We start from the raw sequence: 27875 nt of genomic DNA on the forward strand, positions 1-27875 counted from the left end.
TGGGAGTCCCCCCTTAAGAGTAGTTAAGCAGTGGAACCTCATTAAAAGTACTTCAAATGAAATTCATAGTAGTTTCCAATCTTTTGGTGAAAAAACTTGACAAGGGCACAAACTGTTAAAAAGACAAATATACAGGAGATGAAGTATTAATTTTAAATGAAATAAACTTTTTAATAGATTTCAATCAAACATAACATTAGTAATAATAATTAAGTTCACTCTTACTTCTTAATCTAATGAAATGAAGTTCCAAGAATTAAGCAGATCATATTATATATATTGCATGTTTTCCACTTAATAAATATCATCAGCTGCCCAATTACAGAAAAAGGATGCTAAAGTGAGTTACATTTTCCATAATAGCATAAAGCTGTTGAGTGCAATGCTCTTTATATTATCTGCATTGATCATCATTTTTTATCGTCTCCCTTAAAGATGGCTCTGGAGATCCCTTTGTTAATAGCTTGCCTAATTTATATAGAATGCCATTGCATTATTTAATTTGAAATTTTACATAATCATACATTTTCATTAATATAATGTCAAGTTTTCGCAAGAAAAAAAAAAAGTAAAAACTATAATATGTTTTTTACTAAAAAATATTAAATTAAATTCTATATTTTATTTTATTTTCAGGTTTAATTGCTAAAAAAGATTCTCTATTTCACACTTGTTATCAAATAGAATATGGATTTTAAATTTTTAATTTTAGCATTATACTTGATTGATTTCGATTTTAACATTTATTTTAAATTATCAATCAAATTTGCCGATGTGATATGTACTCTAATGACAATAAAAAAAGATTGAATCAATGTTAAAATTATTGACTCATTCCATTACTAAAATATTATCATTTAAGTATATAAATAATTTTATATACTTAAAATGACAACATTTTAGTAATTGAATTATTGACTCAATTCTTTTTTTTTCTTATTATTATTGCTAAAGTTCACGTCAGCAAATTTGGCTGATAATTTCACTAAAGACTAAATTGAAATCAATATTAAAATATAACATTGAAATTGAAAAATTACATTCTAGATATGATAATAAAAATAAAGTACAAAATTTTTTTAGATTAAATTTTATTCTAATAACTTTTATAATTATTATTTAACAAACAAGTGTAAGAATCTATTTCAAATAAATTTTTTGTATAATTTATTTGTGAATAAATAAATTTTTTAATAAATTTAAATAAAATTGGCCATTAATGTGCATTCTAACATTCAATAAGTTCAAAAAATTTAAAAGCATCATCACTGCATTATTAATATATATGTCAAATCTCATAAAATAAATACTTGATTTGACTTTCTGTATTTAGAGATTTATGTTTAATTTTTTATTTTAAAATTTAATATAAAATATAATATATTTAATTAATTAATATCTATAATATTTTTTTATATTGATAAAAGTTAAAAAAAATGAAAAAAAGAAGTTAAAGGTATTCGCACTTATGGAAATAAAGAGTATATTGAAATTAAATAAGATTTTCTAACCTGTATATTTAATAATATTTTTGAAATATATTTTTCATTATAGAATAATACTCTTTAAACTAAAAATCACAGCTGAGAATGCTCTAAGGCTGCCTACTTTGTTTAAGAAGGAATAAACAACAACGCTTTGGCATTCATGCAAGACGGATTTTGTTTTAAAGCGAATTTTATGATATTCAAATATAAATATTCATTGTAAAACCATCATCACAATTGATCCCGTCTTTGTTATGCAGATTGCTATTATGCAGAAAATAATTCACATCAATAATAATTACGTGAATGTCTTAATCCTGCTTTCGTTCCCCTCTCAAGATTCAAATATAGATATTGCAGGGAGAGATGACAGATCAACACAAACTTCTTCAAGTACCACCTTCTTCTCTGCCTCTCGGAAATGCTTCTGTTGTGACACTTTTTCCACTGCTCATTCTGCATGCCATTTCTTTTCTAACAGAAGGACATAATATTATATAAGTATATAATGATAAGGTGTTTTAAGCGTGATGATTATTTTGCTTTACTCTCCCGCTGTTTAGCGACGCACGGACGCTCCCAATTATGTGAAGAATCATATTTTTCATTCTGCTCAGCTCCCGTTTTTAAAGGTGCATGCGCTCTTGCTTGCTTTTTTAAAACTAGCTTTTCTGGGTTGTTTGCTTCAATAATTGAGAAATCTATTTAGGGTTTGTTTTGTTTTCTTCTGTCTTGCTTGTTTGATCAGCAGTGGAAATTTTGGATTTGACCAATTCTTTGTAATTGGTGAGCTTTAGTTTGGGAAATTGGTTTTGCCAAGCAGGATCAGTTTTAACGTTTAGCCAAATTTCTTATTTTCTTTTTTTTAACTAGGAGAAAGCTAAGATCTTTCTGTTTATACAAAGTAAGTAATTGTTCTACTTCTTTTTAATTTCCAGGTCGTCGGAGGCTGCACTTTGCCCTTAGAATTAATTGAAGGTGCATACTGCTACACGCAGTTATGGGATTGTGTTAATTCATCACTTAAATCCTTCTAGTTGCATTGTTGAATCCACAAATCTGAATTTTCTGTGCATTTTTGTATTTCTATTTCTCGGATGATGGGTTGGTTCTTTTGCGATTGCCTCCCTATTTAGTACCCCTCTTCCTATTTAGGGGGTTGAGGCGAGAAATGGCTTGATGAACCGTTCCGTTCACCATGCACCAGCTCCATTCACTTGCTTATTATAGAGGCTGTAAGTACACATTGAGTCTCCGTATCAGTCATTGCAGGAGTATTTGCAACAAGCTTGTTTTAAGTAAGCATGCTAAGATAATATAGAGGTCTAGCACCACAATCCACCTAGACGCGGCCATCATAAATGGTTCGTGCGACGGCGGCGGAGACAGGTTCGGGGTAATTCATTCAATCTTCTTCTTCTTCTTTTTTCCTCTTTTTCCCTCTTTTTCCTTGTTTAATAACTGAGATCTTGTTTACTCCTGAAGGGGTCAGTTTGGCAGTTTAAAATTGGGTTCAAGTGAAAACGAAAGTACATAACAGTGGCAGGATGAACCAGCTGCTTGGACGTTTGGCGAGTTTTATGAGACAATCCATATTTCATGTTCTACGCATGGGTCCCATTCCCAGTCATCTTTCGTTCATAATGGATGGAAATCGGAGGTTTACTAAGAAGGAGAACCTGAAACCAGGGGCTGGTTATAGGGCTGGGTTTTTAGCTCTTATGTCCATGCTTAAGTACTGCTATGAGTTGGGGGTGAAGCATGTAACTATTTTTGCCTTTGGCATTGATAATTTTAAAAGGCGACCTGATGAGGTTCGGTTTATAATGGATCTGATACTGGAGAAGACTCTGGGGTTGCTCAAGGAAGAAAGTATAGTCCATCAATATGGTATTAGAGTACATTTTATTGGTAATTTGAAGCTTCTAGATGAGCCACTCAGGGTTGCAGCAGAAAAGGTTATGAGGACTACCTCCAGCAATACCAAGTTTGTTCTTTTGATTTGCGTAGCCTATTCATCAACTAATGAGATAACCCATGCTGTTCAACAATCTTGTAAAGAGAAATGGAATGAAATTGAGCCTTCCAACTATGATAAAGTTTTCAATGATCTAGTTAAAGTAGAAGTTGGTAAGAATATAGATAAGGCCATCATGTGTGGTGCTGGAGAGTCCTGCAAAGAGGAAGCAGATGAACTCCAAGCAGCGAAAGCAAAGCCAGAAAGTAATGGTGTGACTAAAGGAGTTGAAGAGATTTTCAATGAACACAGTGTCACTGTGAGTACTGTCCAAAGAGCTTTCGGAGACAAAGATAGAGAAGGTCAAGCGCTGTGGAGTATTAAAACCGGCGACAGTAGGATTCGAGATGAAGAAAGGGAGAAAATGCAATCTCATTCTATCATAAAGCAGGTAGATCTCGAGAAGCACATGCCCATGGCAGTAGCTCCTGATCCTGATATACTGATCCGAACATCAGGGGAGACCCGTCTGAGCAACTTCCTACTTTGGCAGGCTGGTGACTGCCAAGGGTATTCTCCGGATGCATTGTGGCCAGAGATTGTTCTGCGACAGTTGGTGTGGGCGGTACTAAACTTCCAGTATAATTATGCTTATTTGGAGAAGAAAAAGAAGCAGCTGTAGCATTTATCTTTCAAGGTGTTTGGAGGAGGAGGAGGAGGTAAGAATTATGCAGTTTTAGCCACACTCAGAGTGCAAAATAATGCCGGTCTCACATGTAAGGGATAGTTCAGTATATACTTTCCAAATCTCGGAAACGCCAGCACCGGATTCCTGCCATTTTCCTGCAAAAAAAGCAACTTTAGAAAACTTAAATTGCTAAGGTTTGGTGTGTTCACTTCAAACTCATGCTTTGGCATGGAGTCCAATACAGAGTAGTTTAGAACTGTGAAGATAAATTCGATGATGATGTAGGGAAAAAAGCATTCAAATCATGGAAATTAATATTTACAATTTATAAAATGCAAAAAAGTTATATACATTAAAAGAGTTTGAATATTAACTAAGAGTATGTACATAAAATTAAAATTTTCAAATTTAATTAAAATTTTAGATTCCAGCTTTAAATATACATCTATTTAAATTACTTCGTTTTTGAAGTAATTTTTAAGATAATTATTAGCATTTGTAAGGGCAATGGTGATTATATATGTTTTCTTCTATACTTTAATTATAATAATTGAATATTCCTAATCTAAATTATTTAAAGTACACATGTCTGATGATTTTGGAACTCATTTGAAAATTTATAGATTATCTTTCCATTCATTGCAAAATATATATGATCCCTTCCAGAACCAAACATGAATCTTTCGATTCATTTGGATATCACGCTCAATTACTTATGGTATGGAAAAATTCTTATAATTTTTTGACTGAAATGAGCAATCCTCTATTCTTTATTCATATCATAATACATATTTCAAAATTAAAATATCGAAACTAATCACTAATTCAAGTATTACAAAATTATTTTTATTTATTTGGGATACAGTAGCTATTGTTTTTTTACATTCATATTCGCCGTAAAAATAAATTGATTAATATTAATAGGCCATAATGTTAAAAAAATAAAAAATAAATTAGTCGTTTAATTATCGTTCTAATATCACCACGGTCCTTTATCTTTTATTTGTATAACATAAATTTTTTTAATTTTAATTCGATTAACACAAGTAGCTATTAATGGAGTAACAAAAAGACACAGGTGATAGTCTATGTGTTCAATTTTTATTAAATAACAAAGACATGTCATTAAACAATTATTCAAAACATTCTTAATTTTCATTGGAGAAAATGAATACCAAGAGGCAGCTCAGGATTGGCTAAATTATTATTTTATTTAATGAACTTGCCAAGCATTATTTATTATTATGATGGAATATTCCAAGTTTGAACGTTACAAAAGGGTCACCGACCAAAAAAGGAAAGGACGCTGAAAATACGTAGCGGACACAAGCCCATGCGACTGTACTGTATGAACAAAAAAAACAAAAGAAAAAGAAAGCTTAACACGCATCTATGATAAGACTATTCTAGAAAAGGGAAAGTCAAGCCCTAGCTCTAAGAGGACTCAACAAAAACAAACACCTCTCTTTCTCTGAATCGCCGATCTCTCCTCTCTCTCTCTGTTTAGAAGGTATCTCTTTCTTTGATTTTCTTTCTTTTAATTGATCGAATGATTTGGTTTTCTTTCTTTAATTTGTTTGTTTGATCTATAATAATGCAATTTAGCATATTTTGGCAAATTAATGAAGTTTCAGGCGATTATTCTTTAATAGATTGTCTAATTTTTGATTCATTTTATTTTCATGTAAGTCGATATAATGGTTTTAATTTTTCCCTTAGGAGCCAATTTATTAGGGTTTCCCAGTAATTACAAGTTCTATATATCGCCCAAATATCATCTGAAATTGGAATTAGTATGTACGCGGAAAAGCAGAAAGAAGCTGACCTTGTAATCTAGGAACTAAGTAACATCCGCTGCTAAAAGATTTTGGGGACTGAGTCTTACTATCCCAACTTTCAATTTGATTCGCAGATTTGCCAACCTTGAGCTCTAGTGGAGGCTAATTTTATTTCAGTTTGAGCTTTGAAAGGGAGGTGTTTCTTTGTTTGCACATAAGGTAAGAAAGTTGGCCCAAATTCATTTATTCTTGCTCGTTCTGTTTCAATATGGTTTCGGTTTTCCTTGTTTTGTTCATACGTTATTTCATCACATTATAACATCTGCTGGTCCTTTGGTTCCTAAGAGAGTGGGGATCATAACTATTTGATGGCATATATTCCATGACAATGGAAAACAAAACAAGAAATGAAGGGGCATCTAAATTAAAATAACTAGCATATGTATATATATATATACATATGCTAGTTATTTTAATTTAGATGCCCCTATATATACATATGCTAGTTATTTTAATTTAGATGCCCCTTCATTTCTTGTTTTGTTTTCCATTGTCATGGAATTGCTGTAAGGTCTCATGATGTCAGAAATTAGGGAGTGTTTTGCAATGACTCCTTCATCCCAAGACCTGTTGGTTATACCTCTAAGCACCTTGGTTGAGGTGGCTAATTTATTGCTTAACTTTGCCGAGTCGTTAAATAGTACTAGAATGTAAAGGGACTTACCAGTTTCCATGATATTATGGGTGCATTTTATTGCATGGTCTCATTTGTTTATATATAATGGGCATAAAACTCTGATTTATTTAGTATGAAATACACTATCAAATGGATTTTTGGAGCTATATTTGGTGATGGTAGAACTAACATTGTTTTTTCTCTTCTGTGAGATGTACTTCCGGTCATCATCATACCAAAATGCAGGTATTGAGCTTGTTTTTATATATAAATGGACTGCAAGAGATTCATACAGTTGGTTGAGGAGAAGAAGAAGAGAGCTCTAGAGAAGAAGGAAGCCCCTTTGAAATGGGAGCAGAAGTTAGAAGCTGCTGCAAAAGCAAAGGCTGATGCTGAAGCCAAAGAGAGGAAGCAGAAGGCTTCAAAGCATAAAAGATGTGCATCAAAGTCTGACACTGACAGTGATAGTGATAGTGATGATGTCCGAAAGTCTAAGAAGAGAAGTCACAAGAAGCACAGAAGGCATATAAGTTCTGATTCTGGTGAGAATGAGAGGAGGAGAGAAAAGAATTCTAAGCGAAAGCCAAAGAGAAGGTGCTCCAGCTCAAGTGATGAGGGCACTGATAGTTCTGAAAGCGAATTTGAAGAAGAAAGGAGGAGGAAGAAGAGAAACCATGGAAGACATAGGCATCACAATTCAAGATCAGATTCCAGTGCTTCTGATATGTCGAGCGATGATGACAGCCAAATGATGAAAAGGAGAAGCCACACAAGGCGCCACCGTCATTCTCAATCTAGTGCTTCAGATTCTTCCAGTGATGAGGACAATGGTATAAGCAGGAGAAGAAATCATTCAAAACACCACAAACGTCACCGTAGATCAGAGTCTAGAGATTCAGATTTCTCTAGCGATGAGGATAGGAGAGGCCATTGGAAGCATCATAAACGTCATCAGCGATCACATAGTATAGACTCAAGGTCATCTGATTCTGATGGTCTCGGGTGTGACCAAAGGAAGCTATCTACAAAGTCATTTGATCACAGTAGTGAAGAAACAGGTAAAAGATCAAAGCACAAGAGATCAGCTCATCATCACGACCAACACAGACGCCATCATTCCGGTGAGGAGAATCATTCATCTCAGCATCCTGAAGAAGGCAATGGAAAATCATGCCCAGAAAACTGACAAAATAATGAACAAGATAAATAACATGGAAACTTATCATGGTCAGAATGAGTATTCAATATTTTGCATTATTTCTGTGTTGGTTCTTTCAAGATTGGTTAGTAGATTTTCTGTGGATGGATGAGAGTTGTAACAAACTTTGTGGTGTTGAACTTGCGTTCTATGTTAGACTGAATCATTTAAAATTTTCTAGAAAGTTGTATTATTATTCGGCGCCCAAAAAAGAGTTCATGGCTTGTTATTTCCTCTACGCTGTTTTTTTCTTGCTGTCCTGTTTTTCATAATGATTTAAGTTTCCAGGTCTCATAAGTTGGGGCTATTTTGCAGACGGTTCTATAATCTACTGTTATCCAGTATAGAACTTGTAAATGCTCAAGGCTATGCAGCTGTAAAAGAAGTCGCGCAATTCAGATGGAAGAATGGAAAGATAGTGTCTTATCGGCCACCACTGGAGTAATAATGCTGATATTTTGATTTTGCCAACTAAATACTCGTGCACAGGTCTTGTGTGATGCAATTCTGATAGTCTTTTTGCGGCAATCGGACACAAATGTTGCATTGCTTGTCGGTCTTAATAACATTTTTTGCAAGGACGAACCAGATATTTAAGAAAAACGTTGAACTCATAGAACCTACTAAACTTGGCATTATTTGAGGAGATGCCTGTCCGTGTTGTTTTAGATAGTTCATCAGCAGTGTCTTTAATAGGTTAAAATCATCAATGTGCGTGATCAACGAAGTCGCTTCCACCCTAAAGAAAGGAAATAGAGAAAAAAAAACCCTAAACCCTATTTCTAATATTGCTCTAAATAATACAGCATCAGAATTGAGTATGTCAAGGGCTCAAGGCATCTCTGTCTCTCTCTCTCTCCCCCCTATAATGCAATGTTCTTTGGATATCTACTATTACACAGCTCCTCAAAAAAAGAAACCAAAAAAAAAAAAAAAGGGTTCCCATCAGCTGCATGCTTTATATCGTGACATCATTGACGGAGTCCTACTCTCAAGTTCAAACTGATATAATAAATCTTATATTTTAGCTGGGTGTTTGAAGTTCTAATTGTACAATTCATCATACAAATACGATTCTCAAAATCCAAAATTGGGATTTATTTGCCAAGTGACGAATTCTGTCCTCGACGGTGAGACAAAAGAATCATATTAGCAATTGTTGCTCAATAAATAATGCTACAACAATATGCACCTCATTTGTAATATTTCAGAAGTTCTTTAGTATTTTCTCACTTGAGACTCCATCTGCTAGAAGAATTGATGTTACTTCCTGCAAAACAGCAGCCAAAGTTACCGCCATCCCTTGCATAAATTTCGTAATGGTAACTAGCATTTGCTCATCCATTTACAGAAGTTAAGTAACTGCTTATGCACAAACAATCGTGCTATATGTGCATTGATATCAACAGTTTTCCTCCCATTTGGAAGAATGTCAGATCCATAAACCATTTCTCCTGAGCTAAACGGGACAGCTACTTTGTGGCTTTAACAAGGACATAGTTTGAAAGCTACTCTGTGGGTTTTGTTCCAAAGTAACATTCTATGACCACAATTGAGAGGTGGGAAATCTATAGTTAACTGTTCACATGTTGTGGAGATACTTACCATGTATGCTTGCATAACAGAACAATCAATTGCAAAAACTATTTTTAACAAGTACGTTGCATCACCACCAGGTTCCTTCTCTAATGAAAGTGGGTCCAATATATCACAAATATACTCATTGTTCAGCAACATTTTTTTTTTAAATATCATGCCTATCTAGGACTTTGTTTGCATCTCTACTTTAAGCTATTTCATTCACCTCCTTGTGGTATTTGATATTTCTTTTACTTCCACACAAAGTCATGACACAGCATATATCGTATTGTTACAAGTGCATATGCTTCAAGAGAAAAGAAGAGAATGCAGATAATGTTATCTTTTCTTGCTTTGTTTTTTCTTGGACGAGGGGGACTGCTGAATCCACTCCATTTTGTTATGTCATTTGTTCTGCCAACCTAAGACCGCGTTTACTAAGAATTTTCTTGTTCGCTAGAGTCAAAATTGGCTCTTCTCGTTTCTAAGAAAATTACTTGTTTGAGGATCTTGAATATGAATGATTGGCAAACACAAAGAAGCCATTATTGGTCGATGAACTCTTGTTGCAATGTTGATGAGTTAGACGGTTGTGTCAATCAGTCTTGTATGATCACAGGAATCTCAAAGTTTCGGCAGATAAGGTGATGAATTGCAGGCTTAGAGAGGCATTCTTGTACAGAAAGGATAAGTAAACATTTTGATACATTCAACTTCCTTTCAATAGAAGACTTCTATTGCCATAATCTTTTTCTTAAATGGATCAATACCTTTATGGTGCAGTATTTTCAGTTGAATATCAATATGATACGAATCAGCGACTAATAAGAAGGTGAAAACAAAGGCAGTAACAAACCTCAGCCATCTGTTTCTGCCCACACAGCACCGCACCAGTGGCTACAGGGTTATCAATCTGCTTGGCCCTGGAAAAAGCAGCCTGGCAAGAGCAATAATGGTGTAGAGAGATGCTAATCAATTCCCAGGCATAGCAACTTTAAAAGGGTATGTAGAAAAAAATAGATAAATAAATAACTACCTGCACATAGCCACTTTCACCAGTCCACCTATCATCTGGCTCTGATAGTACTGGTACAATCTTAACACCAGAAGACTCCCATTCTTTAAACCTATCCTATAACAGGAAAACACACTGCATGAGCTTCAAAATAAACTATCCTATAACAAGAAAACACACAGCATGAGCTTCAAAATAAACTATCCTATAACAGGAAAACATACAGCATGAGCTTCAAAATAAACTCTATTCAACATGAGCAATCATTGATACACTAAAGTCTAAATTCTATGAGATAATGGGAAGGATAATGACGAATGAAAATGGAAAGTCAGACCTGGTAAGCCATTCTATTGAGGTTTCGTGCCCCATAATACAGTCTCACATCAGATCTTCTATTGGCACCAAACCCTGACTCAATCAGAGATCGAATTGGGCTGCAATTGAGCAATAGGGACAATGATAATACATCATCAGAAGATTTGCAAAGAACTCTTTGAACAAAGCGTATATTTATAAGAACTGAAGTATAACCACTTTCAGTAAGAAAACAAAGCATAATCTAATCAGGTAGAAGAGAAGACAAAATAACATCACGTATTCTGCTTAATTATGATACGAGTAAGCTTTTCAGTGAAGATTTAACTTATTGACACCAATTCTAGTAAAATTAACAAACAAAAGAAAATATAAGAACTGTTTTTTAGGGGAAAAAATACCTAATTCCAGATCCAGTAGCGAAAATCAGAACCGTACAATACTTCTCAGGCGGAGAGATACGATCTATGTCAAAACCTCCTCCCATCGCTTGAGTCAATTCAACTACATCCCCTTTCTTTAAGCGGCATAAGAGCTCCGCGGTTGAGGCAGGCACGCTCTTCACTAAAAATTCAAAAGCGCCTTTCTTGGCGGCGTATGATGGAGGTGACGCGATGGCAAGAAATGACGGTTTCTCCACGTCAGGGATGCGGAGCTGGAGGTACTGCCCGGCGCGACTATGGGAAGAAACGACGTCAGGAGAGTCGGAGACGTCGATAGTTATGTGGAAGAGAGATTCCGCCGCTGGTTCGATTAAGGAGAGTGGAGCGTGGGACCAAAGAGTGGTGTCTTGTCGAGCTGCGGCGGCGACTGAGGCAACACGACGTATATTGAGGTTGCGGGGAGTCAGGCGGCGTAGGATAGACATGGGATGGCTATTATGCGCATGGGGAATAGAGAGGGGAGAGGGAGAGGGAGGGGGAGAGAAAGAGAGGAACATGATTTTGATTTTTAGTTATTGGAGGCTATTTGAGACGAAGCAACAGTCGTTAGCTCTAGCCGGTGGCGGCGCTTAAGGGAACTGGGCTGGGAGCGTGGAGGTTGATGATGAGGTGGCCAATTCATAAGATGGAGGTCCACGCGTCTTTGTAATGGATCATCCTGCAATTTTGGAAGATAATGATAATGTTGCCTTTGTCACTCCATCTTCCGTTGGTAATTACCATGCATGAATGTTAGTAATAATTATTTACAACGATCAATAGCCACTCTCAATGCTCAAAAATCCTCATCAATTTTATTTGCACCCGTTTTAAGGGCATTATGGGATTCACTTTCAGAGCTCTCAAGTGTCTTTTTTGCTTTAGATTCATTTTCTACCCCATATAAGCTATGCTATGGCAGCGTTAGTATCAAGAGATAAGACTAACATTCTTTTTCAGCACTATTTATGACCAAGCAAGCTGCGTGCACAGTTATCACTCCTACAAACGTCTCTGCCTACACAAAGCTACAAGACGGCAACTTTCAACGACGAAAAGACCACAAATTGACAATGCTTGCCATTTTCATCAGACAGTAGAAAAAACACATTGTACCTGACCAAACAGACTGTATCTTTACCTGGCGGCACAAACAAATCCGGCAATCATTCTTCACTACCGTAACAATTTTACAAATGACCACTCATTAACATCCTTGTTTACACAGCAGCACATAGCTACAAAATTAAGTTCCAAGAAGACATGCTGACTCAAAATTAATAGTCAGAACTGATTTCAAAAAAGTGATCATTGCGCCATTTCATGTTCTCAAGGTAAAAAAGGGAAAAATATACATGTCCGCCTTCCTTTTTCCCCTTATTAAATAACAAGAAAAAAGAGGGGCTTGGCGTGTCCCCAGTTCTCTTCCGCTTCCACACTATGCAATAACATTAAAAACAGAGACTGATAATCCAGACACATTTTATCTCAAAAAAATCAACATCCTGTTGCTGGCATCACCAACATATCCTAGATTATTTTTGATTTTCGCAATTATCAGTACAAGGGGACCAAAAGACTGAAGAAAAAAAAAATAGCTTGCTGTTTGTTTAGGCTGCTAGCTCCTTTGCAATCTTATCTGCCTTAGCAATGACCTCTTCAATGCCTCCAACCATGTAAAATGATTGTTCTGGAAGGTCATCATATTTTCCATCCAACACGCCCTAACAAAAATCAAAATTACAGTTGATTAATGAAACAATATCCCAAGAAAACCATACCCATATCGCGTAGCCTGAGAATAATGAACTTCCAATTATGGTTACCAATACTAATGAGCAAAATCTACCAAAATGGCTAGTCAAATTTCCTCAACTACTAATGCATCGATATTTAACATTTGAAATTCATATAATCAACCAAAAATTGCTCAAGTAAAATAACAGCAAAGTGACACCCTTCATTTTCTATGGCAGCAGGGACATAGAATTCATATACAACTTCCCCACCGATTAAGGCCACTTCACACGGCATGCCCAAAGAAGATGAATGAGTTAATAGAAGTCCGGGTACCCACTTATGAGCAGAGACACATGTACAGATATGATGAAGATGCAACAATCATATGTGCTATGCAAACAAATAATGATATCATTGGGTGGTGGAGGGAGTGAGTGAAGTACCTGGAAGCTGGCAACGCTCTCCTTCAACTCGACGTACTTGCCAGGGGCACCAGTGAAAACTTCTGCAACATGGAAAGGCTGGCTCAAGAATTTCTGAATTTTACGTGCACGGGCAACTGTCAACTTGTCATCTTCACTGAGCTCATCCATTCCCAAAATGGCAATAATATCTTGCAGATTCTTGTAGTTCTGAAGAACCTTCTGCACACCACGGGCGGTGTTGTAGTGTTCCTCACCCAAAATATGAGGAGAGAGCATACGGGATGTAGAATCAAGGGGATCAACAGCAGGATATATACCCAATTCAGAAATCTGCTCCATAAAAAAGAGGAAGGGTAAATAACAGATTGGCCCCGTAACATGGATACCATGCCAACTATGGTAAATATCAACAATAAACAAACCTGCCGTGACAACACAGTTGTGGCATCCAAGTGAGCAAAGGTGGTGGCAGGAGCCGGATCAGTCAAATCATCAGCAGGCACATAAATAGCTTGGACAGACGTGATGGAACCTTTCTTAGTGGTTGTAATACGCTCCTGGAGACCTCCAAGATCGGTAGCCAAAGTTGGTTGGTAACCGACAGCAGATGGGATACGACCAAGCAAAGCAGACACCTCTGAGTTAGCCTGTAAGTTGCAAGGAACACAAAGAATTTCAATATTAGCAATGTAAAATACAACTAATGCAAATACAGAAACCCATTGACATGCAAATACCTGGGTGAAACGGAAAATATTGTCAATGAAGAGAAGCACATCTTGTCCTTCAGCATCACGGAAGTGCTCTGCTACAGTTAGACCAGTTAGACCAACACGGGCACGAGCACCAGGGGGCTCATTCATTTGACCGTACACAAGTGCACATTTGCTTTCAGCCTATACAAGGGGGAAAAAAAGAATTGTAAGAATGATAAACTAGTGTGTAAATGTAAACTTCAAGACAAATGTAAACTAAATAATTATATTGACCTGTTTATCCCCTAGCTTAATGACACCACTCTCAATCATTTCCCTGTACAAGTCATTACCCTCACGGGTGCGCTCTCCAACACCAGCAAACACTGAGAAACCACCTGATTGCAAAAAGAAGTAACATTCAAGCAAAAGGACAAAGTAAAGCAGATGAGACAGTGGCAGAACTATAAGATTATAGCTAACCGTGAGCTTTTGCAACATTGTTGATAAGTTCCATAATAAGCACAGTTTTTCCTACACCAGCACCACCAAACAGACCAATCTTTCCTCCCCTTTGGTATGGTGCAAGCATATCAACAACCTGCAGAGTACAAATGCAAACAAAAATAAAATTAATGAAATGACCACCTATCAAACATCAATTCAACTAATTACAAAAAAATTATAAAATTCAACAATTTCAAAAGCAAAAATGCTCAGAAGAAGCAAAAATACACGGTCCAATTTCTGCATATAACTAAAATTATGTCAAATACCTTGATACCAGTTACAAGGATCTGTTGCTCAGTAGCTTGGTCGACAAAAGATGGAGCTTCTCTGTGAATGGGCAAGAAGTGGTCGGTCTCTGATGGTACATTAAAACACAGCTTTAGAATTTCAAATTTACAAAGACCATATAACAAGTCAGCAAACAGAAAAAGGTTTGATTGGTCTCTTACTGAGATCTCCCTTCTCATCAATTGGCTCTCCAATAACGTTAATGATACGACCAAGAGTGGCCCGACCCACAGGAACCTATTAAAACAAAAATCAGCTTTAGGTTTTACCACTTCTATAAAAATTTCTATAGCCACATCACTGCAAGAACCATCAAATATGAATAAAAAAACCATCAGTGAATTTTACTCGAAAGTCAAAACCCCACAAATATTATGAAGTTAATCAATCAGCATTGTGGAAACAACATCCTTAAGCCAATCATCTAAACAATAAGTGCAGCACAAAAAAAATTCACGCAATAAACTGATCGCAGAAAAATCAATAAAAGAGCAGTAAACGCAAAGTTCCAAAAAATGTAAACACAAAAAGATCAGATCTAAAAATTCCCTAACTTAAAATAACGAAACAATATAAGAAAAAGATCATAAATGTCACATCCAATATCATCAGATCAAAAACAAATAAAACCCCAAATTAAAAAAAAAAAAAGAGAAAAAAAAAGAAGAAGAAAAGAAACACTTACAGTGATAGGAGAACCAGTATTGAGAACCTTCTGACCTCTAACCAAACCTTCGGTACCATCCATAGCAATAGTCCTAACCATACTTCCACCCAAATGCTGAGCCACTTCAAGCACTAACCTAATCGAATGGTCAAGCACTTCAAGCGCCGTCAAAATCGGAGGCAATCCTTCATCAAATCTAACATCAACAACCGCACCGATCACCTGACACACTTGACCGATCGCGCCTTTTCCGGTGAAGTCATCGGTGATCTTACCACCACCGCTTCCCTTCACTCCCTCCGATGTTGAAGGTGGAGCAGCCGCAGCAGCGGCGGATGTGGCATACTCGGAAGTGCGATTGAGGAGGTAGCCGTAAGACGACGCGCGGCGCGTGGAAATTGGAGATGGCGTGGAGAGTTTGGGATTAGAGTTTGACAGAGGCGATTTGGAGACAGATCGGCGAGTTGATGATCGGAGAAGAGAAGATAAGAGTCTGCGTGAAGCCATTGGTTAGGGCTTCAGAGAGATAGAGAGAGTGAAAAAATGATTTGTTAGGGTTTGATATGTGTGAGATGCAACACTTTAAATGTAAGCAGTTTGGATCTGGTTTACTTCTTCTTTTACTGTTTTACTTTTTTACTGTTTTGTTTTTTCACTAAAAAGAGAATATTCAGCTTTTTTTTATTTTTATAAAATGATTGCGGTTTCCATATTAGCCAATTAAAACGACGTCGTTCGATGGTTGTGAACTGGAAACGGTGTCGTTTTCCTATTGTAATGATTCTTCCAATGCAAGCACCTGGCTGCACTGGAGCAACCGGTGGATTTATTGTTGCAAAAGAAGATCGACACGGTGGCGTTTCTGGAAATTGCTAACTAGGAAAGACCATTTCTAACTTGGCCAACCACTGACCGACAAGTGGCTGGTTTTTGTATATTTGCTAACGAAGCGTCAACGCTCGTTAGCCTGAACCACCCCTGTATCATAAAATAACCTGAGACCTTTTTTACGTTTGAATGATTTTTTTTATTTTTTACAAGATTTTGAATTAGTCATGTTTAAGGAAATATTGTTAGAGATTATAGGCCATGGGGAAAGATTTAATTACAGGAGAAATATTTTTCTATTTCATTCTAAAGTAAACAGCAAATATAAGTGCGATCTTCAAGCATGTAATTTAGATAGATTTTGAAATGTCTTATTTTATAATAATAATTTTTTTAATATTTCAATATGTTATTTAATAAAAATTAATTTAAATTTACATAAGAAGAATTTAATATATAATATTTCTGCTAATTATAGAGAATTTATATTATATGATGCGCGATTTTAATAATATAATAGAAATTATATTATGTGATGAAATATATAAAATTTAGGTAAAATGCTTATGAATATTTTATTATATAATGTTAATTATATAATATTTTATTATATTATATAATTGCCTCGTACAATATGCAATAAGAAAATTTTTGATAAATTAATAAAAAATTATATATAATATAATTAGTCCAAATTTATATAAAAAAAGTATATATCTTTTGATTTGTAACAATATATTTAGTAAGAGGAAACAAGAGCATCGATTAATAGAAATCATGTCAATGATTTACAGAACTGTTAAATATTTAGATACTTATAAATCATTTCAAAAAAAAAACACTTAATTTGCTACCTTTCTTGTCCTTTAAGTTTCTACATCTAGTTTTTCTTCGTTTTTTGATGATTAGGGATAGTCATGAAGATTAAGAATCAGGAGAAGTAAATGATGAAGAGTGGAAGACAGCAGATTCTGATAATGTGAACAAGTTTGTGCAAGAGACAGCATGTAATTCACCAAGTTATCTTGACCGGAGATGAAGGTTCAATTGATGGTGGTATAGAGTTGATATATATATATATATATATATATTTATTTATTTACTAATACTAAATAATTAAAAGAAGAAATAAGCAAGTTTCTGGTTGATGGTTTGCTGCAATTTTTTTTTTAATTAGAGAACAGTGTTGAAGAAACAGCTTGTCAAGGGTTAGATCCTGTTTGGTGATGGAGGGTTGCAGTTCATACAAATTTTACATATAGATGGAGTTAATTAAGAACTATTAACAAGATCATGGAAGTTGTTGATGTTTCTGCAGATGGATTTACAAGGTAAACCTGTATAATAATTCTCCATTCCCTTCTAAATTATGAGAAAATCAATATGTTCCATAGGTCTAGTAATAAAAGTAATTATAGTCTGATGTATCTAAGTTAGTATTCGCAAGTATATGAACCGAAAGATAATACAGGCAAATTCATTATGAGATCGATCTCACAAGAAATTATAGAACATATATTATAAAAACCAACTATCATACAAAATACTAAAAGTAGATTTAAATATTCTAAACTAATATTTTGAGAACGATTTAAAAATTTATAAAATAAATTAAATAATTATAAAATAAATACACAATTAGAATGATTAATGTAAACTATATGACAAATTAGCATTTAGTCTATTTTATACTTAGTAATCCCATTATTTTCCTTAAGTTAATTTAATGAATAAAATAGTGATGTTTCTTTTCCCTGAATCACTCAAGCTAATGATGTAACTTAAGTTTTTTATACCAACATAGGTTAAAGTAAAGATAATGTCTCTAATACTTTTAACTTAAAAAATTTCATAACAAATATTACTATTAAATTGATATGATGGTCAATCAATAATAATAAATAAAATTAATATATATATATGAAGGTAAAAAAATCATTCATTAGGTTCATGCATAAATAAAAACTCAAACTAAAAACTTATAGAACTTACCCTAACATATTTAATTAAATGGTCATTGTAATTAAGAGAAAGATATAAGATATAAGAACAAAAAGTTAAAACTCTCTCAAAATTTAAAGGTTCTTCAAGGAATGAAGAAAATCGATCCTCACTCTTCACGTCTTTAAAAAGCTTTTTTGATTTTTGAAAGAACAATGCAAAAGGACTAACTAGATGTAGAAATGATGAACTATAGGAATTCCTGCAAAGAGAATAATCCTTCATCCCCCTTATTTAATTAATATGTACTTCTTATAGAAATTCATTTTTTTAGAGTTTTTTTTTCAGCATGTAACTACTATAGTTATTTCTTTATTGTCTTAAACAAAATAAACAACTTAAAAAATAACTATCTATTAATCACATCATAACTAATTAATTTTTTTTTCGTGGGCGTTGATAAATTCGGTTAAACCCGCGCTATTGATAGTCCACGTGTAATATTTCCAAGCCTTTTACAGCTGCAATCCATTTAAAGCTTATTTATGCATTTTTGGCTCAAATTCTCCTCTTTGGTTATTATTTTCTGAAATTAGACAAAAAAATTAAAGTGAGATGAAAATCACATATTCATACATATTATGTATATAAAACATGTCAATATACTACTAAAATATCTTAATTATATACATATAATATCAACCTATCATATAGTCCTTGCAAAAAAAATTTCCATGAAGCCCAGTAAGGCATAATTTTGCTTTATTCACTTCAATCTACGGTTCAATTTTAGCCAATGCTTCCAGATTTTCCAACTCTGTTTATTGCTTTGGCTGCCTGAAAGGGAGGATCACAAAAATAACAAATTAACATATTATGTATGTAAAAATGCATATAGCTGATCACATATATGTTACCTGAAAAGCTTACCTCTTGATCCCAATTGGTGCATGCATTTATAGTAACAAGCGCCACAATTTGTACCAAGAGCCCACATATGATTCCCATCCATAGCCCCTGACCATGATAATACCAGCATCATTCTTTTCTCTTTTTGGCACAATGGGAGAGCGTGCCAAGGTATTACTTCTAAAGCCCTGAACTACGAAACATGTAGAAAGAATGGACTCACCATGCCTCCAATGTGGAAGACAAAAGCAAACAGCAGAGCACAAGGAATTGCCACGACATAATAAGCCCCAAGGTTAATACAAGCACATAGGGTTTGCCATCCACATCCTCTAGCAGCACCTACAAATATCCAAATTCACTAGTAATTTATTGCTCTAAACATGCTAAGACATTTGACCAACCATCATAATTGGATAAGAAATTAGAACCTGAGAGTACACATTGGAATCCATCCAAGAAATCAGAAAGTGCTAGCAAAGGCAAAATGTTAGCAACATATTTGATCACTTCCTCTTCATTGCTGTAGAGCTTTCCCCATACTTGGCGTAGCAAAACTGTTACAATACCAACTACTAACCCCTCTGAGAGGGCCATTATGATCATCACACAAAGAGCCAGTTGCGCGCCTTCCGGGCGCCCTGCACCCAGTTCATTTGATACTCTTGTACTGACAAAAACAAAGATATTAAAATCATAAATCAACATAAGGAAAAGTTTAAAGTAGACAAGTGAAGAGAAAAAAGATGCAGTCAGAATGAATTGGACTGACCTAATGGCACCACCAAGGCCAACAGAGATCATATAAACCATCCAACATGTGTTCAGGCTTTGAAGAGATAGACAACACTGAACATTGGTTATTCACTGTATAGATTCCAAGTTTGTACTTAAAAAGTTCACAAGGTATCTTTTGGTTCGTTAATTTCTTTGTCAAAAGACTAGAGAAAGAAAAAGGAAGAAATGTACCTTATTGATAGCACAGAGGTCTCTAATTTGGGATTTGGAAGAAGACCAGACAGGAGAACCACCATTTCAAATGACCAATATTCAAGGCTAACAAGAAATAGGAATGTCCAAAGTACTGTTTATCAGTATTAATTAAAAAACAAAAGAAGAAGAAAGAAAGAAAGAACACCTTTAATTTTTAGATAATATTGCAAAGTAGTTGTAAACAGGTTCTGTTGTAAGAGTCCCTGATGTATAGTGTACATGCTATGATATTCATCATATCTAAGTATGTATTGGACTTACCATATCATGATTGCTGATGGAACTGCAAGTTTTACAAAGCTAAGGACATCATGTAGTGCCTCCTTTGAAAACCCAGTCCAAGTTTTCTTGCAAGCTGGAGAGGAGTTGATATAGAAAGCTAACAGAAGTACATTAATCCAATAGGAAACAGTAATTGCCAATGCAGCTCCCTTGCTTCCAAGTCCTGATTTGAAAACAAGAACCCAACACACAAGAATATGCAAACAAGCTGTGATCCCTGAGCTGACCATCATAGGAAAGACATTGTTTTGTGTTTGCAGAAATCTGTTTAGACATTGCAGCAAGCTATAGGCGAAAAGGGCAGGAATCATCGAGCGATTGAATGTTCCTGCTCCAGCGGATATCTCATGATCTTGGCCAAGAAACATAAGGATGGTGCTAGTGTAAAACCATATGATTGCAAGAGGAATGCTTAGTGCTAGGAGGGTTAGCATTGCCCTTTGCGAGTGAATTCCAAGCATGTGGTATTGTTCAGCGCCATAGGCTTGCCCACAAAGTGTTTCTAATGCACTTCCCATTCCTAGCTATAAAGAACATTAGTGTGTTTTTGAGAAGGAAAGGAAATGAAAATCTTACGATACTGCCCAGATTTGAACTTCAAGAAAAATTGAAAAAGGCTCTGTTGTAATTAGTATGATTAAGGCCCTTGGGAGTGGCCACAACAACTGGCTCAAGTCCAATAACTAGGCCAATGCGCTGATCAAATTAGTTACAGATTTATTCAATAAGGACCACACAGCTATGACTCTATATATCATGGAAAATGGACAGCATTTTACCAGTGCACCATCACAGCCACATACTCATTAAAGAGGAAATTAAAACTTACCAAGACATTAAAACCAGTAACAGAAGCAAAGGAAGAAGCCATGGAAGCACCAGAAAGAGCAAGCTCACCAAGATGCCCAACAAACATAATTGATATCACTTGTAAGCAATACTGAAGCATACTAACTGTTATAAGAGGCCCAGCAAGCCAAAATTGCTTCTTTGCCTCCTCAAGAAAATCCCTTCTGCAACAGCCCTTTTGAGATAATTCCTCATCTTCAAGTTCCTTGACTGGAATAAGAGTAGATTCAAGACCTGATCTTTCTCCTATTTCCATCCTCCTATTTTTTTTCGCCTCTTTTTAAGTCAAAAAATAGATCAATGCTAGAAGAAAAGAGTTTCTGCACCACCTAATGCAATTACGGGTCCTGATTGGATTGGATGCATGCACAACAATATCATTAATACCCACTAATTCCTCTTATAAATCTATAATATATTAAAAACAGCAATAAAAAAGTTTTAGTCAATGCTATATATATATACATATATATCAGTGTCTGTGTGTATGTGATGCTGCTAGCTGCTAGCTGCTAGTTGGCAAATGGCAATTGTTCTCTTCATTTTCAATATAGTTTTATACTATTTAATCTTTGTTTCTTAATAAAGACACACACATATGTTTAATGGAAGGTTTCTTGATGGCCAAGGCCAAGCACCCAAAATGAGGACAAAAAGGTTGGACCATCTTCTTTCCTTTTGGTGTATATAGTAAATACATATCCCATGTCTTCTAATTTTTGTTTGGAGGCCAAAGAGAGATAAAAGAAAAGGAAACTACAGACGAAATGACTCCATACTATCTTAATGATGTACGTAAATTTGACTCTGCTAGTCAGAATGTCTATTTTTTTGAAAAATAGGAAATTTCTGTAAACATATAATTAATTCCAATTATTAAAGTAAAGTAAATGAAATCAAGTCTAACAATATATATCATGCCTTTTATTTTTATATTCAAAATTTGAAATCAAGAGATGGAATTTAAGTAATTTATTTATGTTTTATTTAAGAAGAATAAACCGAGTTAATCAATAAAAAATTAAAATGAGCGGAACTGTTCGGTTTGATTAATTAAATTTTTAATAATTTTACACTCAATTAAATAAAATAATAATTTTACAATATAAATAAAATAAGACAATAATGAAAAATGTGAAATAATAATTTTACACTTAATTAAATAATGCATGGTAATTAAGGACCTCGATTATCTAGATTGAAAGTGAAATCCCCACCGTAAAAGAAAAATTAGTAAAAAAAACCCCTAACTTTTCGTAGTTTAAGAACAGAGACCAGGGCAGAGTATTGAATTCTTACGTCTCTTCCCTTCCCTCCTTTTTTTCTTTCTCCCTCTCTCTTTTACATTTTCCAATCTCACGAAACCACTGTCCTACCGGAGCGATATAGGCGGCGGAAAACAAGAACAGCCGCTCAATCAATGGCGAGCACGCAGGATAAAGCCATGGAAGAATCTCTGTTACTCAAAGACGATTCAAGAACAGCTCTAACATGGCCTGTTTTTACACAAGAAGTGAAAAAACTAGGTTACATAGCAGGACCTATGGTCGCTGTTATTCTTTCCCAGTATCTTCTGCAAGTTATTTCCTTGATGATGGTTGGTCACCTCGGTGAACTTGCTCTTTCTAGCACCGCCATCGCCACCTCTCTTGCTGGTGTTACTGGTTTTAGTTTTCTTGTAAGTTCTTCTTCTTTTCTCAATTTTTCTATAATTAACTTTCTTTATCTTTATTCTTTCTATATATGTTCATCTTTCTTAATTTAATTATTTTAACTTAACTTCTTGGTGATCGTTTTACCAATGTCTTTATGTCAGGAATCCAATTTATTTTATGGCTATAAGATTTTTCAGTTCCTATATAAACGCGTAACTTTAATTATTTATTCATTTTTCTGAAAAGGAAACATTGGTTGTCTTGTTTTGTTGGTATATGGGCGTTTCTGTATCTATAGTCTTATTCCTGTCATGCAGAAATCATAAATATAATGGTCGTTTATTATACTTATTAGCTTTTAAGTTTGAATGATGGGAAATAATGACTTGACTTTATTTGTATTTTAATTTTCAATTTTTAACTTCTTGCTTTTCTTCCTCTGTTAATAATGTGTGATCAAGAAACTAAGCATGTGATAGCTAATTTGCTGCCGTTTCTTGTTCTTGATTCTTGATCTTTTACAACTCAAGATCTGCAGCACAGAAAAACTTCTTACACATGCTTGTACTCTTACATTAATCTTCAACAAACGTTAAGAAACTAATGGTAGCCTAAGGGAAAGCCACAGCCATAATTGATATGTGGTGATATATATTTAGCCATCTTTTCTCTTGGTCTTAATTAGTGGTCCCCCAACCGAGATAATTTCTCGGCCAGGAAAACTTTTACACCTTGGTGAAGTTTTCACCTTATACGGGACCCGGATCATCATTTCATTTTCGTAATAATTGGCTTTCAAAAATTGAAAACGACTCCTACCAAGTCCAAGAATTGATGTACTAACGGTTGTAGGAAGTCAAGAGTCTACCTCTCAAATCATTATTGCACTGAGTCATACTCAGACAGAGGCTTTTACTTCTCTTCTTTTGTATTTTGGTTTAAGAGAGAAGAAACTTTTACCCGATTGAAATCTCCAGCCTTTGATTTATTATATAATGTGCACATGGCCATCATTCTTCTTTAATATCCATAGCCAGGCTTTTACTTCTGACATTTTATTTGATGACCAAGAGTAGGCCTGGTCTTTGCAAGATAAAAGAAGAGTCAAATGCATATCTGCATATTTGAATAGTGGTCATTTGGTCGACTTAACATTTTTGCTTTTGATTAGGCACATAAATTTTGTGATAGTTAAATAGTTTTTTATATATAGCTTCATTATTTACGTCCACATGTACTGCACATTGCTGTTTAAATATTAAAAAAAAAAATCTAGATATCTTTTAGATTAAATTAAAAATTAAAAATGTTAAATAGAGTCAAATATTTGTTAAGTTAGATTGAAAATTAAAATATTAAAGTGATTAAATAACTTGTGCTCTTAGTCAAAGTATAATGAGATTCACTCCATCAATTTCACTAGTCACCTGATGTATTGCAACTGGCAATAGCATTTCCTTTTTACTACTACCAGAACTATATGATTTCTCAACACCACGAGCAAAAAGGACTTGATGATTTATCAAAACAAAAAATATTAAAGGTTACTGAATTGAGTTTATGGAAAATAAACTTGTATTCGCTTTTGACCTTGTAAGTAACAAAGTCTTATGCGCGTTACAGTTAGGGATGGCAAGTGCACTGGAAACTCTATGTGGACAAGCATATGGAGCTAAGCAGTATAAGAAACTGGGAATTCAAACTCAAACTGCAATATTCTGTTTGATCCTAGTTTGTATCCCTCTTTCTATAATATGGACATTTATGGGAAAGCTTCTTGTTTCAATTGGCCAAGACCCCGCAATTTCACATGAAGCTGGTAAATATATGATGTGGCTTGTCCCTTCGCTCTTTGCCTATGCTGCTCTTCAGCCACTTGTTCGGTATTTTCAGATGCAGAGTTTGATCACTCCTATGCTGCTAAGTTCTTGTGCCACTCTTTGTTTCCATATGCCTCTCTGTTGGGTTTTAACATTCCATTCAGGACTAGAAAATCTTGGAGCAGCATTAGCAATGGATATATCAATCTGGTTGAATGTAATATTTCTTGGGTTATACATGAGTTACTCTTCAGCCTGTGCTAAAACTCGGGCCCCAATTTCTGTGGAGTTATTTCATGGGATTGGAGAATTCTTCCGCTTTGCTATCTTTTCTGCAGTAATGATCTGGTAATTCATCTATTTTTCCCATAATCCTTTTTCTGCAGAAGATGTTGTGTTCACTGTATTAGTAGACATTAACCTTTGATGCACTAATCATTTTGTAGTCTCGAATGGTGGTCATTTGAGTTGCTTGTCTTGCTCTCGGGGCTTTTACCAAATCCCCAGCTTGAAACTTCTGTACTGTCCGTCTGGTATGTTTTCTCCAAATGTTTTATTGAAGATAGAGTTGGGGCTGCCATTCATAGTCAGGATATCCTTGCACAATAATTATAATGAATTCTTTTCTGATTTATTGTCTACTTTTCCGCAGTCTCCAAACTATTTCTACACTCTATTCAATACCATATGGATTTGGTGCTGCAGTAAGGTCTAGCTCCATAAAACCTTGCATATGTACATGAAAACGCCTTCCAGTTTCAGTATGTGATTATATAGCTAACTCTTTTGGTATTTGACAATTATATTTTGACAGCACAAGAGTTTCAAATGAATTAGGAGCAGGAAAACCCCAGGCTGCACGCATTGCTGTCTTTGCTGTGCTGTTTCTTGCAGTTGTGGAGACAGCTATAGTAAGCAGTGCCCTCTTCGCCTGCCGCCACGTTTTTGGTTACCTTTTCAGCAACGAAAAGGAAGTAGTGGATTGTGTTACAACCATGTCTCCTCTGGTTGCTTTGTCAGTTATAATGGACAGCTTACAGGGGGTGCTTTCAGGTCAAACTCCTTTGCTCTGTTAATTGTAGTATTTTCTGTCCTTGACAAGTCTTGCACCAATATATGTTAATTAGTAGGAGTCCTTATTTCAGGGGTTGCAAGGGGGTGTGGATGGCAGCATATAGGGGCTTATGTCAACCTCGGGGCCTTCTATCTTTGCGGGATTCCGGTTGCTGCCGTTTTGGGTTTCTGGCTAAAGTTAAGAGGCATGGGTCTCTGGATTGGTATACAAGTTGGTGCCTTTACGCAAACAGTTCTACTCTCTATAGTTACAAGTCGTGTAAATTGGGATAAGCAGGTAAGCTTTTTGTTAAGAAAATTTACTGATCCTGAAAGCCTAGTAATGAATTAAAATATCTTTTAACATAGAATTTTATGCTTGTTTGTTCGCGGTGTGCAGGCAAGTGAGGCAAGGGAAAGGATATTTGAAGGAAGATCTTCAGTTGACAATGGTGTTGAAGAAAACAGAAAATAGCAGCTCTTTTTGGTCTCAGAGGCTGCACAAGCTAGGTTGCTTGTGCAGACTTTTCATCCCTGATCAAGGGAAAAAGGGAGCATCCTTTCCTGCAAGGCAGGAAAGGTCACTTCTACCTTTTTCCAAAAAACTCAGAAGTATCCGTTAGAAAGAAGACTCAGAATCTCAACATGTATATATTTTCATCTCAAGTTGTAATAAACTCAGAATTCTTGTAACATAAACATTCATTATTGTTCTATAAAAATTCACATGGTATCAGAGCTGCGGTCTAATTTATGCTGACGCTTTATATGGACATAGCAAACACAACCAAAGACTCGAAGATGGCCTAAATCTATTTGACGGCCTTTGAGAACTTCTAGAGGGCTCATGTTTTTTAAGGTGACAGTGGGTAACCGATTGATAAGATAGGTGGCAGTTAAGAGAGCATCCGACCAAAAAACAGAAGGGACATTATTTGGAAAAAGAAGGGTGCGAGTGACATTGAGAAGATGTTGATTTTTGTGTTTAGAAACACCATTTTGCTCGGGGGTATTAACACATGTGGTTTGATGCAAAATTCCATTTTGTTTAAAGAAACTAGAAAAATTATGATTTATGTATTCCGTACCATTATCGGATCGAAATATTTTTAATTTTGCATTATACTGGTTTTTTATAAAATTAAAAAAAATTTGGAATCGAGAAAAAACTTCATTTTTTCCTTTTAATAAATAGATCCAGGTGTTACGAGAGTAATCACCAATGAAAGTGACAAAATATCTAAAATGATTATAGGCAGTAACGAGGGCAGGTCTCCAAACATCATAATGAATTAAATCAAAAGGTTTTTCTGACCTACTGGAAGACAAGGAAAAAGACAATCGTGTGTGTTTGGAAAATTTACACACATCACAATTACTCGAGTTTAAATTGTAACAAAATAATTTATTTAGGACGGAGTCGGAGGGATGCCCAAATCTCTGATGCATGAGCATGCCAGGGGTGGTTGATATAAGGCATTGCAGGGAAGGACTATGAAGGTAGTAGAGGCCATTTTCTAAGTGTCATTTACCAATCGTCTTCCTGGAATTTCGATCCTGAAAGGAGACTAAAGATGATGAGAAAATGACATTGCAGTTCAAATTTTGAGTAATCTTACTAACAGATAACAAATTAGAATTAAATTCAGGCAGAAATAAAACATCATTAATGTTGCAATTAAATAAATTTGTGGTGCCATGGCCATGAATTTTGACCTTGTTCCTGTTTGCAACGGTTACATGATGGGAATCCTTGGTGGAATGAATTTTGTTTAGATTTGCAGGATCCCAAGTCATATGATCAGTAGCACCGGAGTCAATAATCCATGCATTTTGATAAGATTTAGCATTATGAAACAAATTGTTTTGAACCGAACCTGACCCGTCGAGTTGTACCAACCAGAATCCATGTGGTTGACGAATCAAAGCTTGGAGTTGGGCCAGAAATTCAGTCATTTGGGCCTGACTGGTGGGTTGGGCCTGGGAGGTCGGCTGGGCTTGATGGGCCTGTGGAGCTGGATGGGCCTGTTGGGCTTGATTGGAGAATGGGCCTGGCCCAGCGGAGAGGTCCAGCCCATGAAGACCATGGATCATTGGGTCGGG

The 27875-nt window shown here is 35.3% G+C and overlaps 6 protein-coding genes across 12 annotated transcripts; 3 read left to right on the forward strand and 3 right to left on the reverse strand.

Annotated features, from left to right (window-relative positions):
* The first annotated feature begins 1962 nt into the window (after positions 1-1962).
* Positions 1963-4484, forward strand: LOC8289715 (dehydrodolichyl diphosphate synthase CPT3). 3 transcript variants are annotated; one of them, XM_015727244.2, is made up of 3 exons: positions 1963-2119; positions 2426-2883; positions 2973-4484. In XM_015727244.2, exon 3 carries the CDS (start codon positions 3035-3037, stop codon positions 4124-4126), a length of 1092 nt encoding a protein of 363 aa, XP_015582730.2. In that variant the 5' UTR covers positions 1963-2119; positions 2426-2883; positions 2973-3034; the 3' UTR covers positions 4127-4484. The 3 variants fall into 3 exon arrangements, with proteins under 3 accessions (XP_015582730.2, XP_015582731.2, XP_002532224.2); XM_015727245.2 differs by lacking the exon at positions 1963-2119 and adding an exon at positions 2163-2273; XM_002532178.3 differs by lacking the exon at positions 1963-2119 and having other exon boundaries at positions 2173-2876.
* A 980-nt stretch (positions 4485-5464) lies between these two features.
* LOC8289716 (sarcoplasmic reticulum histidine-rich calcium-binding protein) lies at positions 5465-8022 on the forward strand. Of its 2 annotated transcripts, none has more exons than XM_015727239.3 (3): positions 5465-5642; positions 6045-6129; positions 6799-8022. In XM_015727239.3, the coding sequence occupies exon 3, from the start codon at positions 6858-6860 to the stop codon at positions 7770-7772; it is 915 nt and encodes a 304-aa protein (XP_015582725.1). In that variant the 5' UTR covers positions 5465-5642; positions 6045-6129; positions 6799-6857; the 3' UTR covers positions 7773-8022. The 2 variants fall into 2 exon arrangements, with proteins under 2 accessions (XP_015582725.1, XP_002532225.1); XM_002532179.4 differs by having other exon boundaries at positions 5472-5642; positions 6833-8022.
* Positions 8023-8787: 765 nt separating this feature from the next.
* LOC8289717 (fruit protein pKIWI502) lies at positions 8788-11992 on the reverse strand. Of its 2 annotated transcripts, XM_002532180.4 has the most exons (5): positions 11097-11983; positions 10715-10814; positions 10399-10494; positions 10219-10299; positions 8788-9054 (listed from the first exon to the last, which is right to left on the reverse strand). In XM_002532180.4, exons 1-5 carry the CDS (start codon positions 11633-11635, stop codon positions 8992-8994), a joined length of 879 nt encoding a protein of 292 aa, XP_002532226.1. In that variant the 5' UTR covers positions 11636-11983; the 3' UTR covers positions 8788-8991. The 2 variants fall into 2 exon arrangements, with proteins under 2 accessions (XP_002532226.1, XP_048228965.1); XM_048373008.1 differs by lacking the exon at positions 10715-10814 and having other exon boundaries at positions 10399-10489; positions 11097-11992.
* A 416-nt stretch (positions 11993-12408) lies between these two features.
* On the reverse strand, positions 12409-16009 carry LOC8289718 (ATP synthase subunit beta, mitochondrial). Its single transcript, XM_002532181.4, has 9 exons — positions 15461-16009; positions 14937-15012; positions 14754-14842; positions 14461-14578; positions 14272-14375; positions 14020-14178; positions 13705-13929; positions 13301-13612; positions 12409-12841 (listed from the first exon to the last, which is right to left on the reverse strand). Exons 1-9 carry the CDS (start codon positions 15947-15949, stop codon positions 12728-12730), a joined length of 1686 nt encoding a protein of 561 aa, XP_002532227.1. The 5' UTR covers positions 15950-16009; the 3' UTR covers positions 12409-12727.
* A 2461-nt stretch (positions 16010-18470) lies between these two features.
* LOC8289719 (protein DETOXIFICATION 16) lies at positions 18471-21814 on the reverse strand. 3 transcript variants are annotated; one of them, XR_007215670.1, is made up of 9 exons: positions 21225-21814; positions 20375-20919; positions 20090-20176; positions 19893-19949; positions 19552-19790; positions 19344-19462; positions 19142-19228; positions 18945-19048; positions 18471-18797 (listed from the first exon to the last, which is right to left on the reverse strand). XR_007215670.1 is itself a non-coding variant. In XM_048373479.1 (8 exons), exons 1-8 carry the CDS (start codon positions 21498-21500, stop codon positions 19001-19003), a joined length of 1458 nt encoding a protein of 485 aa, XP_048229436.1. In that variant the 5' UTR covers positions 21501-21813; the 3' UTR covers positions 18823-19000. The 3 variants fall into 3 exon arrangements, 2 of the variants coding, with proteins under 2 accessions (XP_048229436.1, XP_025015405.1); XM_048373479.1 differs by lacking the exon at positions 18471-18797 and having other exon boundaries at positions 18823-19048; positions 21225-21813; XM_025159637.2 differs by lacking the exon at positions 18471-18797 and having other exon boundaries at positions 18823-19048; positions 20375-20915; positions 21225-21366.
* A 698-nt stretch (positions 21815-22512) lies between these two features.
* LOC8289720 (protein DETOXIFICATION 12) lies at positions 22513-26510 on the forward strand. The gene is made up of 7 exons (XM_015727241.3): positions 22513-22922; positions 24523-25067; positions 25166-25252; positions 25372-25428; positions 25534-25772; positions 25865-26070; positions 26173-26510. The coding sequence occupies exons 1-7, from the start codon at positions 22665-22667 to the stop codon at positions 26245-26247; spliced, it is 1467 nt and encodes a 488-aa protein (XP_015582727.2). The 5' UTR covers positions 22513-22664; the 3' UTR covers positions 26248-26510.
* Positions 26511-27875: the final 1365 nt, after the last annotated feature.

The sequence above is a fragment of the Ricinus communis genome, chromosome 4 (genome assembly GCF_019578655.1).
Source record: "Ricinus communis isolate WT05 ecotype wild-type chromosome 4, ASM1957865v1, whole genome shotgun sequence".
In the NCBI taxonomy this organism is placed as follows: domain Eukaryota; kingdom Viridiplantae; phylum Streptophyta; class Magnoliopsida; order Malpighiales; family Euphorbiaceae; genus Ricinus; species Ricinus communis.

What these genes read in the sequence shown, in the direction of transcription:
- LOC8289715 (XM_015727244.2), top strand. Translation starts at nt 3,035, where the DNA reads ATGAACCAGCTGCTTGGACGTTTGGCGAGTTTTATGAGACAATCCATA.
- LOC8289716 (XM_015727239.3), top strand. Translation starts at nt 6,858, where the DNA reads ATGGACTGCAAGAGATTCATACAGTTGGTTGAGGAGAAGAAGAAGAGA.
- LOC8289717 (XM_002532180.4), bottom strand. Translation starts at nt 11,635, where the DNA reads ATGTTCCTCTCTTTCTCTCCCCCTCCCTCTCCCTCTCCCCTCTCTATT. An exon ending in GCTACTGGATCTGGAATTAG is followed by an intron (nt 10,815 to 11,096) that starts GTATTTTTTCCC and finishes GCTCAATTGCAG; the next exon opens with CCCAATTCGATCTCTGATTG. An exon ending in GGCAGAAACAGATGGCTGAG is followed by an intron (nt 9,055 to 10,218) that starts GTTTGTTACTGC and finishes GCTGTTTTGCAG; the next exon opens with GAAGTAACATCAATTCTTCT.
- LOC8289718 (XM_002532181.4), bottom strand. Translation starts at nt 15,949, where the DNA reads ATGGCTTCACGCAGACTCTTATCTTCTCTTCTCCGATCATCAACTCGC. An exon ending in TGATGAGAAGGGAGATCTCA is followed by an intron (nt 14,843 to 14,936) that starts GTAAGAGACCAA and finishes ATGTACCATCAG; the next exon opens with AGACCGACCACTTCTTGCCC. An exon ending in CAATGTTGCAAAAGCTCACG is followed by an intron (nt 14,376 to 14,460) that starts GTTAGCTATAAT and finishes TTTTGCAATCAG; the next exon opens with GTGGTTTCTCAGTGTTTGCT.
- LOC8289719 (XM_048373479.1), bottom strand. Translation starts at nt 21,500, where the DNA reads ATGGAAATAGGAGAAAGATCAGGTCTTGAATCTACTCTTATTCCAGTC. An exon ending in TTACTGGTTTTAATGTCTTG is followed by an intron (nt 20,920 to 21,224) that starts GTAAGTTTTAAT and finishes TGTTCTTTATAG; the next exon opens with CTAGGAATGGGAAGTGCATT. An exon ending in CCATCAGCAATCATGATATG is followed by an intron (nt 20,177 to 20,374) that starts GTAAGTCCAATA and finishes ATTTCTTGTTAG; the next exon opens with CCTTGAATATTGGTCATTTG.
- LOC8289720 (XM_015727241.3), top strand. Translation starts at nt 22,665, where the DNA reads ATGGCGAGCACGCAGGATAAAGCCATGGAAGAATCTCTGTTACTCAAA. An exon ending in TTACTGGTTTTAGTTTTCTT is followed by an intron (nt 22,923 to 24,522) that starts GTAAGTTCTTCT and finishes TGCGCGTTACAG; the next exon opens with TTAGGGATGGCAAGTGCACT. An exon ending in CTTACAGGGGGTGCTTTCAG is followed by an intron (nt 25,773 to 25,864) that starts GTCAAACTCCTT and finishes TCCTTATTTCAG; the next exon opens with GGGTTGCAAGGGGGTGTGGA.